This window comes from Stegostoma tigrinum, chromosome 43, assembly GCF_030684315.1.
Source record: "Stegostoma tigrinum isolate sSteTig4 chromosome 43, sSteTig4.hap1, whole genome shotgun sequence".
Classification (NCBI taxonomy): domain Eukaryota; kingdom Metazoa; phylum Chordata; class Chondrichthyes; order Orectolobiformes; family Stegostomatidae; genus Stegostoma; species Stegostoma tigrinum.
The window spans coordinates 8,685,854-8,705,162 of record NC_081396.1 but is presented as its reverse complement, the minus strand read 5'-3'; the positions used below and the strand labels follow the sequence as shown (position 1 = coordinate 8,705,162).

General features: G+C 45.9%; 2 protein-coding genes across 2 annotated transcripts in view; one reads left to right on the top strand and one right to left on the bottom strand.

Moving 5' to 3' along the window:
- Window positions 1-5,835: 5,835 nt before the first annotated feature.
- LOC125448875 (zinc finger protein 850-like) overlaps window positions 5,836-19,309 on the bottom strand; it is a 46,640-nt gene continuing 33,166 nt past the window's right edge. Inside the window, exons 10-14 of the mRNA XM_059641833.1 lie at window positions 18,252-18,375; window positions 12,281-12,350; window positions 9,996-10,420; window positions 9,780-9,881; window positions 5,836-7,106 (exon numbers count right to left, since the gene is read on the bottom strand). Coding sequence (XP_059497816.1) covers window positions 5,945-7,106; window positions 9,780-9,881; window positions 9,996-10,420; window positions 12,281-12,350; window positions 18,252-18,375 — 1,883 coding nt within the window. The 3' untranslated portion in view covers window positions 5,836-5,944. The remainder of the gene's footprint in view (window positions 7,107-9,779; window positions 9,882-9,995; window positions 10,421-12,280; window positions 12,351-18,251; window positions 18,376-19,309) is intronic.
- Window positions 10,210-19,144, top strand: LOC125449059 (zinc finger protein OZF-like). Its single transcript, XM_048524663.1, has 3 exons — window positions 10,210-10,312; window positions 11,674-11,788; window positions 17,517-19,144. The coding sequence occupies exon 3, from the start codon at window positions 17,626-17,628 to the stop codon at window positions 18,991-18,993; it is 1,368 nt and encodes a 455-aa protein (XP_048380620.1). The 5' UTR covers window positions 10,210-10,312; window positions 11,674-11,788; window positions 17,517-17,625; the 3' UTR covers window positions 18,994-19,144.

Genomic DNA, 19,309 nt, shown 5'->3' with positions numbered 1-19,309 from the left:
AATATTTGTGAATCCCTCAATTCACTCATGGGATGTGGGCATTGCTGGCTGGGCTAACATTTATCACCCATCCATAGGTACCCCTGAGGAAGGGGTGTAGAGCTACCTTCTACTGCTGCAGTCCATGTGCTGTAGGTAAATACTATTCAGGAAGTTTTCCAGGATTTTCACCCAGTGAACTGAAGGAATTTCGATATGTTTCCTGGTCAGGGTGGTGAGGGGCTTGTAGGGGAACTTGCAGGTGTTTATGTTCCCATGTGCCTGTTGCCTTTGACCTTCAAGATGAAAGTGGTTGTGAATTTGGAAAGTGATGACTTTGAAGACTCAGGGTTTAAAGTCTGACTCCCTACCTCCTCCAGGAGTCAGCAATGCGTTGGCTGGTTCTGTCAAAGGAGCCTTGGTGAATTTCGGCAGTGTATCTGGCAGACAGTACATACTGTTGCTGCTCAGCTCTGTTGGTGGAGCAGGGAGATGTTTGTGGATGTGATGCCAATCAAGCATTCTGCTTTGTCATGCATTATGCCAAGCTTCTTGACGGTTGTTGAAGCTGCACTCATCCAGGCGAGTGGGGAGTACTCCATCACACACCTGACTTATAGATGTGGACAGGGTTTTGGTGGGGTCAGGTGGTGAGTTCATAGGATCATAGAATCCATACAGTGTGGAACAGGCCATTCAGCCCAACAGGTCCACCCCCCCCCATTCTGTAACCCTACATTTCCCATGGCTAAACCACCTAACCCACACATCCCTGGACACTGTGGGTAATTTAACATCGTCAATCCACCTCGTCTGCACATCTCTGTTGCTCACTAGGATTCCTAGCTTCTGACCTGCTCTTGTACCCACAAGTGATATGACAGTTTCAGTTTCTGGTCAATAGTATCTCCCAGCAAGTTGAGAGTGGGGGGAAATTCAGTGATGGTGACACTTTTGAATGTCAAGGGATTATGCTTAGATTCTCTATTGTTGAGAGAATCTTACTGTTATCTGAGAGACTTCCCATAAGCTCAGGAGCTGATGTGACTCCTTTACTGTAGATCTAATCCATTCTTATTGCTCCATTTTACCTCTGCCCTTCTGCATCACCTCTCTGCCACTGTCTAACTTCTTCTGTCAATAATAGTAGGCTTAGTCAGGTATGACATTTAACTGTTACTTCGCCCAATTGTGTCTAAAAGACTTTTCATAGCTGACCATCCCCTGACCCACGCGTTGTTGACTTACTGTCTTCCCACAGGATCATTCAGTCAGGAAATGTTTCTCCTGTGCTACAGTCAATTTCCCTTCCACTTCAAGTTTATACTGACCATCACATTCTGCACCATCTTTATTCATTCTGCACACCATGAAACATTCATTTTGTTTCACAGATACCAGTAGAAATTTGCCAATTCCCAGTCGCCAAGGCATGTCAGACCTTTTGGAACCGCCGCAGTCCATAGCAAAGGTGTTCCCATAATGATGTCAGGTAAACAGTTATTCACCTACCAGCAAAGAGGTGGTGACATATGTATAAATCAACAACAACTTGTATTTATGAGACCTTTTGTAGAATAGAAAATTCCACAGTGATCCACAGAAATTTTATAAATTAACATTTGACATGGTGCCACAAATGGAGATGTTAGGATCTGGGGCAAAAAAACTGAGACCAAGACAGGGTTTCAAGGATTGCTGTAAATGAGGTCGAGAGGCAGAGTGTTTGAGGGAGTAAGTTCTGGAGTTGGCATCCTTGGAACTGAGAAACAGAAGGTTTGAGCTATAAAAATAATTTGAGTAGACTGGGACTTTTTCACTGGAGCATAGGAGGTTGAGGGGTGACCTTACAGAGATTTGTAAAATCATGACAGGAATAAATTGCTGGGGTCTTTTTGCTGGGAAGAGGGAGTCCAAAACTAGAGGATATTATTTTAAATGGTAAGAGGAAAAAGTTTTAAAAAGGAAACTAAGGGCAATGCTTTGCATAGAGCGCAGTTCATGCGTGGAGTGAATTGCCAGAGGAAGTGGTGGATGCAGCTACCGTTACAACATTAAAAAGACATTTGGATAAGTACATGAATAGAAAAGGCTTGGAGAGGTATGCACCACATGCAGGCAAGTGGGACTAGTTTAGTTTAGGAGCATGGCCAGCATAGACTGGTTGGACCGAAGGGTCTGTTTCCATACCGTCTAACTCTATAGCTCTATCTATGACGCTACAATATGGTTAGAAATGGTGAAATAATTAAAATCCACAATGTTCAGGAGGACAGAAAAAGAGAAACCCAAGATATGAGGGTTGTGACACTAAACAATGCCGAGCGAGGGAGGACTGAAAGGCTGGAGGAGATTAGAGTTTGGTTGGAGTTTGAAAATCAGGGATGAGCATTTAAAAATGTTGGTGACTATTAAGCTTAAACTGAACAGTGGGCAGAGCTGGGGTCAGTCGCATGGAAAATTATAAAAGCAAGGGCAAAGGAGAAAGTAGGATTGATAGTCAGCAATGGGGCTAAATGTTACCAGAAAACAAAAGGAAGCGACAGAATGTGCAAACGTCATATTGTACCAAGTATAGGGAAACTCAATAACAGAAAAAACCCAAATGTTTTATATCTGAAAACGAAGCATTTGTAATGAGGTAGTCCACTGATGGCGCAAATAGAGTTAAATCGAGGTCACAATGACTTTAAATAGTGGGGGAGAGAGGGTGGGAAGCCATGGTGCTCAAGAGGGGTTATTAAAGTTTTTGTAACAGGTGATAGGGCAGGGTATGGAAGGGGTCAGGAAACATCCGCTGTGCCTGAGGTTTAAGGGGACATCTATGAGAGGGGGGTTGGTCAATGCAGAGCTGAAGCATCGTACTTGAATGCATGCAATATACAAAACAGGATAAGTGAGCTTGTAGCACAGACTGAAATTGGCAGGTCCAACTGGCAAAGAAATGGGTGCAAGGGGATCAGGTGTGAGAACTAAATATCTGAGGTTGTGCATCCGACTGAAAGGACAGGCAGGCAAGCAGAGGGGGAGGGTTGCCTTGTTAATAAGAAACTAAATTAAATCAACAGCAAGAAGCAATAACCTTGGAAGGTGTCGAATCTGAGAGGAACCACAAAGGATCCTGATTGGAGTTATATACAGGCCTCGAAGCAGTAGTCAGGATGTGGGCAGAAAATAATTCAAGAGATAGAAAAGGCATGTAAGGAAGGCACGATTACAGTAATCATGGGGGATTTCAATATGCAGGTGGACTGGGAATAGAAAGTTGGTAGCAGACACCAAGAAAAGGAATTTCTGGAATGTCTACAAGATGGTTTTTGGGAGTAGCTGGTGTTAGAACCCACTCGGGAAAAGCAACAGTGACATGTAATGAGCAGACTTGATTAGGGAGCTTAAGGTGAAGGAAACCCTAGGGGTCAATTACCATGATTTGAGAGAATTCACCCTTGCAGTTTGTGGGGGAGAAGCTGGAATCAGATGCAACGGTATCACATTTGCGTAAAGGAGCCCACAAAGACATGAGGGAGGAGCTGGCCAGCACTGATTGAAAGGGGGAAAGATGGTAGAGCAGCAATGGCAGGGGTTTCTGGAGAAATTGGGAGACGTAGCAGAAATTCATTCCAAGGAACAATAACGCTCCACAAACAGTTGGGAATACAGGATCTGGTGAGAGGAAGGAACAGAAGGAAATCAGTGTCAGGAGGAAAATAGCGTGGGGTAAATAGATGATATTAAAGGCTCTTAAATTTCCAAAATGTGATAATCTACATCCCAGAGCACTTAAAGTACAGGCCCTAGAAATAGTGGATGAGCTTTTAAGAATCCAGAGACACTGTAACTTCCTGTGAATTGGCATGTAGCTGACGTAACACCACAATAAAGAAGGTAGAGAGAAAATGGGGAGGTATGGATTGGCTACCCTGACATCATGAGTGCCGAAAACAGAGTCCATTATAAACAATTCAAAAGCAGACAATTTGGATAGCAGTGATAACAAAGTGTGGAGCTGGATGAACGCAGCAGGCCAAGCAGCATCTCAGGAGCACAAAAGCTGACGTTTCGGGCCTAGACCCTTCATCAGAAAAGGGGGACGGGGAGAGGGTTCTGGAATAAATAGGGAGACGGGGGAGGTGGACCGAAGATGGATAGAGGAGAAGATAAGTGGAGAGGAGAGTATAGGTGGGGAGGGGATAGGTCAGTCTGGGGAGGACGGACAGGTCAAGGAGGTGGGATGAGGTTAGTAAGTAGGAAATGGGGGTGCAGCTTGAGGTGGGAGGAAGGGATGGGTGAGAGGAAGAACAGGTTAGGGAGGCAGGGATAAGCTGGGCTGGTTTTGGGATGCAGTGGGTGGAGGGGATGAGCTGGGCTGGTTTGGGGATGCAGTGGGGGGAGGGGAGATTTTGAAGCTTGTGAAGTCCACATTGATACCACTGGGCTGCAGGGTTCCCAAGCGGAATATGAGTTGCTGTTCCTGCAACCGTCGGGTGGCATCATTGTGGCACTGCAGGAGGCCCATGATGGACATGTCGTCTAAGGAATGGGAGGAGAAGTTAAAATGGTTCGCGACTGGGAGGTGCAGTTGTTTATTGCAAGCCAAGCGTTTGGATAGCAGTGACAGGATTGGATGTTAGCATGTATTTACGAAGGGAAATTAAGCTTGACAAACATACAGAAATTTTTCAAGGTCATAGTTGGTAAGAAGGGTACGGTGGATGTAATGTACCTGGACTTTCAGAAGGGTTTTGTTGTGATCCCATAAGAGATTAGCATGTAAAACTAAAGCACGTAGGATTCGGTACTGACACAGAGGACTGCTCGGCAGGCAGGAAACAGAGTCTTTCCAAGTGGCAACCATTGAGTGGGGTATCACAAGCATCAGTGCTTGGACTCTAACTATTCGTAAAGATATTAATGATTAAGATGAGGGAACTAAATGTCATATCTCCACATTTGCAGGCGATACAAAGCTAATTGGGAGAATAAACTGTGAGGAGGCTACAGAAATGCTATGGTGTAATATGGACAAGTTGAGTGAGTAGTCAAATGCATGACTAAGTATAATGTGGATAAATGCGAGGTTATCCATTATAGTCACAAAAACAGGAAGGCAGATTATTATCTGAATAGTGATTGTTTTGGGAAGTTGGGAGGTGCATGAGACTTGGGTGTCCTTGTACACCAATCACTGAAGGTAAGCATGCAGGTACAGCACGCAGTGAAGGTGGTAAATGGTATATTGGCCTTTGTAATAAGAGGATTCAAGGATAGGACCAGGGATGTCTTGCTGCCATTGTACAGGGTCTTGGTGAGACCACAGCTGAAATACTGAATGCGGTTTTGGTCTTTTTATCGGAGGGAAGATGTTCCAATTCTGAGGGAGTGCAGCAAAGATTTACCGGACTAATGGCAGGACTGGTGTACGAACAGAGACTGGATCAGTTAGGACTATATTAATTGGAGGTTAGAAGAAACAGAAGTGGGGTGGTTCTCATAGAAACCTATTAGCTTCTCACAGGACAAGGCAGGATAAAAACGAAGATGTTCCCAAAGATGGAGGATTCAAGAACGGGGGCCAGAAGGATACAGGGTTGGCTGTTTAGGATTGAGATGAGCAGAAATTTCTTCACCCAGAGTGCAAACCTGTCGAATTTTCTGCTGCAGAAATCAAATGAGCTAAAACATTGAATGTTTTCAAGAAGACAGATATAGTTATTAGGACTGAAGTGATTAACCGACGTGGGATGAGAGCAGGAAGAGGGCACTGATCAGCCGTGGTCACATCAGATGGTGGAGAAGGCTCAAAGGGCCAAATAGTTTTCTCAGTGTGAACATGAGTTGAGTCAGGAATCCTACAAATCCATTTTTGACTTTTATTGGCCCCGGTACAAGAGCTGGAGTTTAATCAACATCAGAAGTGGACCAAGTCCATGAGTCATTGCTGGACACGTTTAACATCAAAATCCGATCACAGTATCTGATTGTGAACTTGCTGGTGTGTCAGCAGGTAAGATGAACGAGTGAATCTCCTTCCACACTCAGAGCAGGTGAACGGTCTCTCCCCAGTGTGTACTCGCTGGTGTGTCAGCAGGCTGGACGAACGAGTGAATCTCTTCCCACACTCTGAGCAAATGTACGGTCTCTCCCCAGTGTGGACTCGCTGGTGTGTCAGCAGGCTGGATGAATCAGTAAATCCTTTTCCACACACAGTGCAGATGAACGGCCTCTCCCCCGTGTGGTTGCGCTGGTGTATCTGCAGCTTGTACGACTGAATGAACCCCTTCCCACACTCAGAGCAGGTGAACGGCCTTTCGCTGGTGTGAACCCGCTTGTGTCTCAGCAGGGCAGATGAATCAGTGAACCCCTTGCCACACTCTGTGCAGGTGAATGGCCTCTCCCCAGTGTGAACACGCTGGTGGGTTAGCAGGTAAGATGATCGAATGAATCTCTTCCCACACTCGGAGCAGGTGAACGGCCTCTCCCCGGTGTGAACTCGCTGGTGGATCAGTAGGCTGGATGAATCACTAAATCCTTTATCACACACAATGCAGGTGAATGGCCTCTCCCCAGTGTGAGAGCGCCGGTGTACCTGCAGGTTGGTTGACTGAATGAATCTCTTCCCACATTCGGCGCAGGTGAACGGCCTCTCCCCAGTGTGGACCCGCTTGTGTCTCAGCAGGGCAGATGAATCAGCAAATCCCTTCCCGCACTCAGTGCAGGTGAATGGCCTCTCCCCGGTGTGAACTCGCTGGTGGGTCAGCAGGTTAGATAATTGAGTGAATTCCTTCCTGCACACAGAGCAGGCGAATGGCCTCTCCCCTGTGTGAACCCTTTGGTGGGCCAGCAGGGTAGACGAGCGAGTGAATCGCTCCCCACAGTTGGAGCATGTGAAAGTTTTCTCCCCAGTGTGAGTACGCCGATGAGTTTCTAGCTTAGATGGGGAAATAAACCCCTTCCCACAGTCCCTACATTTCCACGGTTTCTGCACGCTATGATTGCAGTTGTGTCTCGACAGAGCAGATGATTGTGCGAAACCTCGCCCACACACTGGACACATGAACAATTTCTCCCTGCTGCAAACGGTGCTGTCTCCTTCCATGTTCTGGTTCTGAGAGGTTGGAAGAATGTGTCAGATCCTGATGTAATATTTGGTTTGCAGTTTCTAAATTGGTTAAAACAGGAACAAAAAAAAATTGGGATGAGAGAGTATACATTAAAAGCATAAAAGCAGGCACAAAGGTGAAATGGAGTTGAATAAATCTGATCATTTATGGTCATTTAAGGGGCCAACGCTTGTGAAAAGGAGTGACCACAAATGCTGCTAGGATGTCTTAACTACCAAACAAGTCACTAGCATCCACAGAAGAGCAATACGGCGAACCAGTCTGGGCTGATACTGGGGCAGCAGAGTGGCTCAGTGGTTAGCACTGCAGCCTCACAGCGCCAGGGACCCAGGTTCGATTCCAGCCTCAGGGCAACTGTCTGTGTGGAGTTTGCACATTCTCCCCGTGTTTGTGTGGGTTTCCTCCGGGTGCTCCGGTTTCCTCCCACAGTCTAAAGATGTCCAGGCTAGGTGGATTGGCCATGCTAAATTGCCCATAGTGTTCAGGGGTGTGTGGGTTATATGGGGGATGGGTCTGCGTGGGATGCTTCAAGGGGCAGTGTGGACTTGTTGGGCCGAAGGGCCTGTTTCCACACTGTAGGGAATCTAATTTAATCTAATCTAATCTGAAACTCGGGCCTCTGTGAAAGCAGAGAGAGAAACAGGGGTTGGTGGTAGTCATAGAGATAGAGGTGCAGGTGAGAGATTTTATGAATGGCTGCATTTACAGCCAATATCACATTGAAATGAGTGCACAGATGAAAACGCAATGTAGTGTCACTGTCAAGCCAAGGCACAGCGGTTGTCTGTCACTGGTACAAGGGACACAGGAACATACCACGTGCATTCAGCGAACAATTCAACAGCCGGAAAACCTGTTATCATCCATTTTATGCAAGGTTGAGTTCAAGAGTAATGAAGTCTTACAATCCGATTACAGTCAGACAAAGTCTGGCGCATGCAACAGTCTGCATGTTTTTTTGGTCTCAAACTGAGTCAGGATGCTGCTCCCTAAATGGTGTGAGGAGAATATTCTTAGAACTTGCTCCGTACACTTGACAAACCTGTTTGATCTCATTTGTTAAGTCCCTCAGGATTCAGGATGACTTCCGGTGAGGAAGTGACAGGTGCACCACCACATGCACCACCAGGACAGGTTGTGAAATAGAGCAGATGTATGCTAATACAGACTGGTAATTGTAGACAAGTTGAAGCTGACTGAACACACATCTTTCACATCTGTCTTGCTAATGGTCTTTATGAAAAAGGATCCGTTGTCCTGGCCTACACATGACTCCAAAATCACAATGATGTGGTTGATTCTTAATTCTAGATGACCTATTTCTGTCCAAACATTTCCTATTCGTGTACTTATCTAAATGTCTTTTAAATGTTGTAACTGTACCCATGTCCATCATTTCCACCAGAAGTTCATTCCAAATACACATCTTTTTAAAACCATTCTCCTGTCACCTTAAAAATATGCTCCCAGTCTTGAAGTCCTAGGGAAAAGACCCCTGCCATTCATTTTATCTACACCCGTCATTATTTTATAAATGTTTGTAAAGTCACCTCTCAACCTCTCACACTCAATGGAAAAAGTCCAAGCCTATCCAGCCTCTCCTTATAACTCAAGCCCTCCATTCCTGGCAACATCCTGGTAAGTCTCTCCACTTTAATTATATCCTTTCTGTAACAGGGGTACCAGACCTGGAAACAGTACTCCAGAAGAGGCCTCATCAATGTCCTGTACAATCTCAACATGAACTCCAAATCCTATACTGAAAAAGTCTGAGCAATGAAGGCGAGAATGCTAAATCTAATGCAAATTTCAAACAATTATGTACCTGAACCCCTAGGCCTCTGTTTGACAAGATTGCCCAAGGCCCTACTTTTAATTGTATAAATTTTGTCTTTGTTTGTTTTACCAAAAATGCAAAATGTCCCATTATCTGCATTAACCTGCCTCTGCCATTCCTCTCCTACTAGCCCAGTTGGTTAAGATCCTGTTGTTGTTTTCAATAACCATCTTCACTGTCCACTATACCACCAACCTTGGTGTAATCCACAAACTTATTAAACATGTTTTCTATATTCTGATCTAAATCGTTTATATAGGTGAACAAAGAGTGGACCCGCATCTATCCCTGCAGAACACCTCTGGTCAGAGGTCTCCAGTCCAAAAAAACAACCCTCCACCACCATGCTCTCTCTCCTGCTGTTAAGCCAATTTTATATCAAATGGGCAAGCTTAACTCTGAATCCCATGTGATATAACTTTACTAATTAATCTACCATGCAGAACCTTGTCCCATCCACCATCAGTTCAGAAGAGGGGTCACCAAACCTGAAATGTTAACTCTGTTTTTTCCTTCACAGATGCAGCCAGACCTGCTGAGCTTTTCCAGCAACTTTGTTCTTGTTTCTGATTTACAGCATCCACAGATCATTCAGTTTTTACCTTGTCAATGCTTTAATAAAGTCCAAGCATACAACATCGACCACTCTGCTTTTGTCAATTGTCTTAGTTTTTTTGAGGAAATAACTGAGTCTGCTTGGCCTGCTCTGTTCATCCACCTCTACACCTGGTTATCTCAAGTTTATGAGACAGGATTTCCCTCACACAAAACCATACTGACTACCCCTAATCCTTTATTGTGTCTCCAAATGCATACAGATCGTATCTTCAAGAATCACTTACCTACCACTGAAGTCTGAAAGAAAGCAAGCTCGACATGCGCCCTTCAGCACCTCGCACCCGATAAACATGGCGTCCGAGGCAACGTCCCGGGGAACATTGCCCCTATCAAAGATGGCGGCGACAACCGGACTTTTTACCATAGGACACCAACGGACGTTTCCCTGTTTGTCTCAAACACGGCACTGGGACTTTCTAATTTTAAATCTGGGAGCGTACCCCGGGTGTTTGTTAAATCTTTCAGCCAACCCGACCGTTGTTTGATTTCCTCTCCTTATTATTCCTGCACCATCTACCATCGAATTCTGCTCTGGCACTACGCCAGTATACCTCCGCTGCAGCCACGCCCCCGCCTTCACTCCGATTGGATGGAGGGCCAGAACCGCCCCCCGACACCCTTTCGGGCACGACCAGCCGGCCACGGCCGCCGGGAGCATGCGCAGTCCCGGCTCGGCGAGCCGTGATTTGTGTGGCGCATGCGCAGCCGCCATTTTCCTGCAGCCGCTGCCGACTGGACGGAGGCCCGAAAGGCTGCGGTAACCAGCCCGAGTCAGTGCGGGGCGCGGATCGTAATCTTCCGGTCCACCAGCAACCCCCCCACCCGTTCCCGTTCGCATCACAGGGAGCGTGGGCTCACGGGCTCCCTTCCCGTTTCAGACCTCGGGATGGGGAGGAGAGGTTGTCGGGGGGAACGGGTGTGATTGGGAGGGGTTTCGGCGAGATGGGGAGAAGGCGGGGTCTGGATGTCAAAGCTGCGGGGGGGGGGGGGGGGGGGTGATGCTGTCAGGGCGAGGGGGGGCCGGCGGGGCGGGCAGGGGGAATGGTGAGGTCGGGAGGGCCACCTGGGGACCAGGCAGAGCAGAGTGGAAGATGGGAGGGAGGGATGGTGCATCTCTCAGGCACATTCATACCTGCTGTGTTAAAGATACTATTTGCAATGACTAGGAGAAGATTGCTGCCCAGGAAACTGTGTGAATCCTGTGTATCGGGCGCCGAAATGATTTGCAAGGATGGCTCCAGAAATGAGATACTTCGGTTGTGAGGATAAATTGAAGAATTGGACCTCTGAAAAGAAGGGGGAACTGAGAAGAGACTTGAATTCTTCAGAATCACGAACACGCCATGGGAACAGCTTTTTGCCTGTTCGTTTAAAAAAAATGTGATGTGCGAAAGATGCAAGGGAGGCGGGAGGTACTTGTTAGGTTTTGGAATGCATTGCCTGGAAATGTGTGAAGGCAGTTTCGATTGAAGTATTCAAGAGGGCATTGATGATTGTTTGAATGGAAAACGTGGGAGATTGTCACTAGGAAGTAGAACGGATGTGGACATGATTGACCAAATGGCCATTTTCTGCACTGTAACAATTGTGTCAAGTTGCATGGGCCTTGCAAACCCAGGAGTCACAATCTAACCATCCTGCTAGGGCACCTAAGATTGAGATGTGAAATTTTTTTGCACAGTGTGTGGTGATCCTGTGGAATTCTGTCACAGAAAAGGGGCTAAAGGAAATGGGAAGAAAGTGGGAATCGTACAAGAGTTGGATGAGCATGTGTGGCTATGCTGGTCAGGAGGACGGAATGTTAATTTCTATCCTGGACTGGCTGATGGATTTTGGAAACTCCTTTGACAGGCAATCAGACTGGGAGAAATTACAAACAGCAAACTCAAACCAAGAGACACACAAAAACACAAACTTCTGTAGAAACTCAGCAGGTACAGCAGTATGTGGAGAGAAAACATGCTGTCCCTGCTGAGTTTCTTCCAGAAATTTGTTTTTGCTTGCTTTATATCTCCTCCAGCCACAGCTCTTGTTTTATGAAACCAAAACAAATATTTAAGCATTACTTATTTTTCTATCCTGGACTGACTGAAGGAGTTTTTTATGCTACACTTACAGGATGTTACAAAAGGATTTGCAAACGGGAACCTTGAATCAAGCATCACACAACCAAATCAACTAATCGTCAGCACTGCAGTGTGGGAGGCTTTTTGCTCGAAATGTCTGGTTCCAGGTAATTACCACTCACTGCATAAAATTTCTTCTTTGAATCTCCTCCAATAATCTGTCCCATAGTCCTTTTACCATGAGCTAATCGGTCACTTCTTCTTTCTACGTTATTTGAACACTTTCAGCAGCACTTCGATCAAATCTCCCCTCAATATCCTTTGCAAAGAGAAAAGCCTTTTCTCCAACCTTCTGACTCCCCAGTGCCTGCCCAGCATTTACAAAGCGCAGCTCAGACATGTGATGAGGTACTCTCCATTTAACTGAATGGGTGCAGGTCTCAACATAGTGTTTTAGAAAATAGATACCATCCAGGGTCAGGCAGTTTGTTTGAATTTTTCTTTTCATCTGGCATCCACTGATGCAGTGTGGCGGTAGGGTGTACCGTCCACAAGGTGCACTGCAGTAACTTGCCCCCGCTCCAAACCTATGATTTCTACTACTGAGAACGACAAAAGTGCAAGAGAATCATCATCTCACACGCAGTCTTGACTCTCACCTGTTTCACAGCCGTTCCTTCACTGTCACAGCCAAAATCGTGGAATTCGCTGCCAGTACAACAGATGTACCTACCGTCCAAAGAATGCAGCAGTTTGAGAAGGAAATTATGGATGAGCATCAAATGTTAGTACAGCCAGTGATGGCTCCATACGATGAACGAAAAATGAAATCTCCTCAACCTTGCAACTAAAGTTCCTCATCCCTTGAACAAGTCCGCTAAATCTCCTCTGCATCCTCCCATCTTTTATAATGCACGTTGATCTCTGGTGTGCAAAGACACAGGTGCCCTGTGTTCCCTTGTGTGTTGTTATGCTCCCAGGGGATTCCTTCAGCTGAAATTTTTCTGACTGGCTTAGATGGAAGATGAGTGATTATTTTTGTCAAAAATTCAGAGCAGCTGTATCAGCTGAAGATCAACCTTCTGCACCATAATGTTTATCTGATTGTCTCCCGTCACTCATAGGATGTGGGTGTTGTATAGTCACACAGCACAGAAAAAGAACCTTTCCTCCAACTTGTCTGTGCTGACCAGGTATCCCAAACTGATCTAGTCGGCCCACGTCCCTTAAAACCTTTCCTATCCACGTACCTGTCCAAATGTTGTAATTGCACCCACCTCTTCCACTTCCTTTGGCAGCTTGTTCTATATATGGAGCACCAGTGGTGAGTAAAGGTTGTTCCTCTGTTCCTTTTCAAACTTTTCCCCTTTTCACCTCATACACTCCCCTCCGCTGCGAAAAGGCCTTGGCTATTCACCTTATGTATGCCCCTCATGATTTTATAAACTTCTGTAAGTTGCCCCTCAGCCTCCTATGCTCCAAGGGAAAAAAAAGTTGCAGTCTAACCAGCCCCTCCTTATAATTCAAATCGTCCAGTCTTGGTAACATCCCTATAAATCCTTTTTGCACCCTTTCCAGTTTAATAACATCCTGTCTATGTCAGGGTGACCAGAATTGTACGCAGAATTCCAAATGTGTCCTTAACAATGTCTTGTATTACTGTGACATGATGTCCTAACTCACGTACTGAATGCTCTGGCAGATGACGTCAAATATGCCAAACACCATCACCACCCTGTCTGTGATGCCACTTTGAAGGAACTGTACGCCTGCGCTCCTAGGTCTCTGTTTGACAACATTTCCCAGGGCCCCACCATTAACTATGTAAATCCTGCTTATAGCTTTTAAACTACTTGAAACTAATAGAATTACGGTCACTGGTCCAAAAGTACTTTGCTTAGGCTGGAGTCAGTTGGCTTGCATTATTTTCCAAGAGGATGTCAAGTTTTGCCCCTTCTCTTGTAGGGCCATCTATATGTTTCTGCCTGGCCTAGCATAGTTGCCCTTGGTGGTTGGGAGCTGCCTTCATGAACTGCTGCAGTGTGTGTGCGCTGTAAGTTGACCTACAATGCCGTTCAGGAGGCTTTTCCCAGGTTTTGACTCCGTGATGCTGAAGGAACATTGGTATTTTTCCAGGTTGGGACGGTGAGCGCCTTGGAGGGTAATTTGTGAATGTTTAGGTTCCCATGTGTCTGCTGCCTTTGACTTTCAAGTTGTGAATTTGGAAAATGGTGTGTGTGAAGGCTCCAACCCGGGGTCTATCAGGACCTGGGGATGCAGTTGAGAGGCACTGTCTCAGATGTCTTGGTGAATTTTTGCAGTGTTTCTTGCAGATGATACACACTGTCACTCCTGAGCAGTGGCAGTGGAGTTTGTGGATGTGATGCCAATTAAGCATACTGCCTCGTCCTGCACAGTGTCAAGCTTCTTGAGGGTTGTTGGAGCTGCACTTTTCCGGGCAAGTGGGCAGTATTCCATAACACCTCTGGCTTGCGCCTTGTAGATGTGGACAGACTTTAGGGAGTCGGTGAGACCCTCACTGCAGGATTTCTAACGTCTGACCTGCTCCTTTACCCACTTCTAGGGCTTATTCGTCTCTGGTCAATGGTAACCCCCAGCAAGTTGAGAGTGAGAATTCAAATGTTAACATTGAATATCAAGGGATGATGTTTAAAATCTGTACTGTTGAGACAATCTTGCTGTTTTAAGTGTTTCCATGGTTCTGCTGCTGAGGTGGCTCCTTTACTGTTAGACCATAAGACATAGGAGTGGAAGTAAAGCCATTCAGCCCATCAAGTCCACTCCGCCATTTAAATCATGGCTGATGGGCATTTCCACTCCACTTCCCTGCACTCTCCCCGTAGCCCTTGATTCCTTCTGAGATCAAGAATTTGTCGATCTCTGCATTGAAGGCATCCAACGTCCCGGCCTCCACTGCACTCCATGGCAATGAATTCCACAAGCCTACCACACTCTGGCTGAAGAAATGTCGTCTCATTTCAGTTTTAAATTTACCCCCTCTAATTTTAAGGCTGTGCCCACGGGTCCTAATCTCCCCGCCTAACGGAAACAACTTCCTAGCATCCACCCTTTCTAAGCCATACATTATCCTGTAAGTTTCTAGTAGATCTCCCCTCAACCTTCTAAACTCTAATGAGTACAATCCCAGGATCCTTAGCTGTTCATCATACGTTAAACCTACCATTCCAGGGATCATCCGTGTGAATCTCCGCTGGACACGCTGCAGGGCTAGTATGTCCTTCCTGAGGTGTGGGGCCCAAAATTGGACACAGTATTTTAAATGGGGCCTAACTAGAGCTTTATAAAGCCTCAGAAGCACATCGCTGCTTTTATATTCCAACCCTCTTGAGATAAACGACAACTTTACATTCGCTTTCTTAATCACGGACTCTACCTGCAAGTTAACATTTAGAGAATCCTGGATCAACACTCCCAGATCCCTTTGTACTTCTGCTTTACGAATTTTCTCACCGTTTAAAAAATAGTCCATGCCTGTATTCTTTTTTCCAAAGTGCAAAACCTCACATTTTCTCACATTGAATTTCATCAGCCATTTCCTGGACCACTCTCCTAAACCGTCTAAATCTTTCTGCAGCTTCCCCACCTCCTCAGTACTACCTGCCTGTCCACCTATCTTCGTATCATTGGCAAACTTCGCCAGAATGCCCCCATTCCCTTTATCCAGATCATTAATATCCAAGGTGAACAGCTGTGGCTCCAACACTGAACCCTGCGGGACATTGTTGATCTAATACGTGGCCATCCATTGCATTGTTTTAGTTCTGCCCTCTTTAATCACCTATCTGCCATTGTCTTGACTTTCCCTGTCAATATTAGTTTTAGTCAGGCCCGTGTTTAGCTATTTGCCCAACTGTGCCCAAAAGACTTTCCAATGCCAGTCAACCACTGAACATCATTGTTGAGTAACTAGCTTTATCTTCCCACAGAATTTTTCACAGTCAGGATTTGTTTTTCTGCACTAGACCCTGTTCCTCTTTCACTTCTAAGCCCATAATAGCCACATTCTTCTTCATTTCTTTTATTCCCAATAATTCGTTCTGCACATCATGAAATTGTTTCACAGATGACAGTTGCATGTTGGCGGAGTGGTTAGTACTGCTGCCTCACAGACTCGGGAGTCCAGCTTCATCTCCACCCTCGCATGACTGTTGGTGTGGAGTTTGCACCTTCTACCTAAGCCTGCTTGCTTTCCTCCCACAGTCCAAAGATGTATAGATTAAGTGGATTGGCCAAGGTAATTGCCTGTAGTGTCCAGGGATGTGCAGGCTAGGTGGATTAGCCATGGGCAATGCAGGGTTAGAAGGACAGTGTAGGAGGGTTAGTATGGACCTGATAGGCCAAATGCACTTCTGATGTTATAAATTTCAAAAGATACCTGCAGAAATTGCCAATCCACGGTGGTCTTTGGAAGAGGTAACATTTATGACTTCCTTGAACTGTTGGGTCTGTGTGAAGGTATTGCCATGGTGCTGTTAAATAGAGTTACAAGTTCATCACCCAGCGATGATGAAGCAATGACATGTCTGAGGTGTTAACAACAACAATTTGTTCTTTAATCGCAGCATTCATAGAACGGAATATTCCAACGTATTTCATAGAAATATTACAGAGCAATGTTTGACACAGTGCCCTAAATGGAGATATCAGGGCCGTTGAAAAAGGTGAGACAAAGACAGGGATTTCATAGAGGTTGAGAGGCCGAGTGTTTCACGGAGATAGCAAGAACTGCAGATATTGGAGTCGGAGTCGATATGGTGTGGAGCTGGAGGAACATCAGAGGATATGTTGCTGTACTCCTCCAGTTCTACGCTGTATCAGGACAAATTTCAGAGTTGTTGACCTCACCAACCAAAGATATAGCCACCAATGGTGGAGCAGTTAAAATGTGTAATATTCAGGAGGGCAGAAAGAGAGAAACACAGATATGGGTGTTGAGGAGATTAGAGATAGGGAGGACTGTAAGGCTGGTGGAGAGTAGAGATGGGTAGGAATTTGAAAATTAGGGATGAGAATTTAAACATTTCACTGATTCTTAAGATGGAGCCTTTGTGGGTGAGTGAGCACAAGGTGATTGGTGTGAGTCAGTGTGAGGGCACTAGAGCTCTGGATGGCCTTGAGGTTACAGGAAGGTTTAATGTGGGAGGCTGGCTGGGAGTCTGTTGGATAGTTAATCTTGAGGTAACAAAAGAAAGAATGAGACCTTCAGCAGCAATCAGCTGAGACTAGGTTGGATGTGGGTGTTGTTACTGAGGTGGAAATAGGCAGTCTTGATGAAATTTGGGATGTGAGTGGAAGCTCATCGAGGGGTAAAATATTTCAACGTGGTTGTCAACAGTCTAGTTCAACAGCTGGTTGGGGGAGTGGTGGTGGGGGAAGAGGGAGGGAGGGCGGGAGGTTGGTTGGTTCATAGCAGGGACTAAAGGCATTGGCTATGTTCTTCTCAAATTTTAGTTAATGGAATTCTGCTCATCCATTCTTGGATTTCAGATGAGTCAGGGTGGACTATGACTGGGAGGTGATGGAATTTACATATACCTAGTCCTTTTTGAGGTACTGGAGTTTGAGGGCTTGGGAGAATCAATCAACCTTGTAGTTGGATAGTAGATAATATAAAATCTGCCTGTCACACTTGCTCACTTCCCAGTCATTTTTTTGTCAGTGCTCGACAAGTGACTGATTCCCTTCCCTGGAAGACAGTTAGTGAACTGGTTGGCCTTTTGTGACAATCCAGGAGCTGTTCCTGACCTTGCAAGTTACCATTTCTGTTCAGCTTCAGTTTCACAACTTGCCTTTATGTTTTTCTAGATTGTCTCATGCTCCCTGTTTTTCTTCTGTTCTAAATCAATTTCACAGGGTGTTAGAAGGATAGAATTAGCAATCGGGAAGCTAAAAGCAAGCGTCACGTCAGGATCTGCTGAAGTTCCCCAATTTATCGTGACTTGGACCTCGATGGATATTGAACATGGAGGGCAAAAGTACTGTTGACAGTGAGGAGAAACTGTTCATGTGTTCTGTGTGTGATCAAGGCTTTAGCCGATCATCTGACCTGTTTGAACATAAATGCAGTTACAGTAGGGAGAAACAGTGTAGGGATTGTGAGATTGGATTTAGATCCCAGTCTGAGCTGGAAAGTCATCGACGTAGTCATGTTGGGGAGGGGCTGTTAATCTGTTCCAAGTGTGGAAAGGGATTCACTTCCTCTTCCACCTTGCAGACACATCAATGTGCTCACACTGATGAGGGACCATTTAAATGTCCAGACTGCAGCAAATGCTTCGTGAGTTCTTGGGATCTGATTTTCCACCAAAGTGTTCACGCTGATGAGAGACCATTTGGGTGTTCTCATTGTGGGGCTGACTTCAAGTCGTCATCTGACCTCGCTGCACACGAGTTAGTTCACACTGGGGAGAGGCCATTCAGCTGTTCAGAGTGTGGGAAGGGATTCACACGAACGTCTCATCTACTGAGACACCAGCGAGTTCACACTGGCCAGAAACCATTCACTTGCTCCCAGTGCGGGAAGGGATTTGCCCAGTCGTCCCACCTGCTGAGACACCAGCGGGTTCACACCGGGGAGAGACCGTTCACCTGCTCTGATTGTGGGAAGAGATTCGCTCAGTCATCCACCCTGCTCGCACACCAAAGACTTCACACTGGGGAGAGGCCGTTCGTCTGCTCATTGTGTGGGAAGGGATTCGCTCAGTCATCCAAGCTGTTGATACACCAGCGGCTTCACACTGATGAGAGACCATTTCAGTGCCCAGACTGTGGAAAGTGCTACAAAAGTTCTGGGGAACTGATGTCCCACCAGCTTGTTCACACTGACGAGAGACCGTTCAGGTGCTCTCACTGTGGCACTGGATTCAAACGATCATCTGACCTCACAGTACATCAGCGAGTTCACACTGGGGAGAGGCCGTTCACCTGCTCAGACTGCGGGAAGGATTTCACTTCCTCATCCACTCTGGTGATACACCAGCGAATTCACACCGGGGAGAGACCATTCATGTGTTCTGAGTGCGGGAGGGGATTCACTGAGTTAGCCAGCCTAGTGAAACATCGGAGTACTCACACTGGTGAGAAGCCGTTCATCTGCACTGAGTGTGGGAAGGGATTCAGTCGGTCATCTACTCTGGTGATTCACCGGCGGGTTCACACTGGGGAAAGGCCTTACACATGCTCAGAGTGTGGTATGACATTCACTCAGTTATGCAGTCTGTTGAGACACCAGCGGGTTCACACTGGGGAGAGGCCATTCATCTGCTCAGATTGTGGGAAGGGATTCACTCGGTCATCTGCCCTGCTGAAACATCAGAAAAGTCATAAGTAAACTGTAGTCTATGGATTTTGCTGTTAATCACATCCAGGCCTGTGTCACGTTCACTTGGATACGTTTCTGTTGATGTTGGTAAACTCCAGTGCATTTAAAGGGGTTAATATCATGGATAAAGGTTGAATAAAGTAACTTAGTTCTAAATTCACACTATGTTGTCTTTTTTAATATCCTTGATTATCTTTGGATCCCTGGTGAAGTGTTTTTCCTTCTCCTTGCCTCCTCCATCCAAATTTTCAACAACTGTAATGATGTCATATAGCTGCTTTGTCACTAAGCAATCGGATCACTTTCTTCCCTCTCTCCTGCTCAC

Excerpts from the sequence above, each read along its gene's own strand:
- LOC125449059 (XM_048524663.1), top strand. The coding sequence starts at position 17,626 with ATGGAGGGCAAAAGTACTGTTGACAGTGAGGAGAAACTGTTCATGTGT.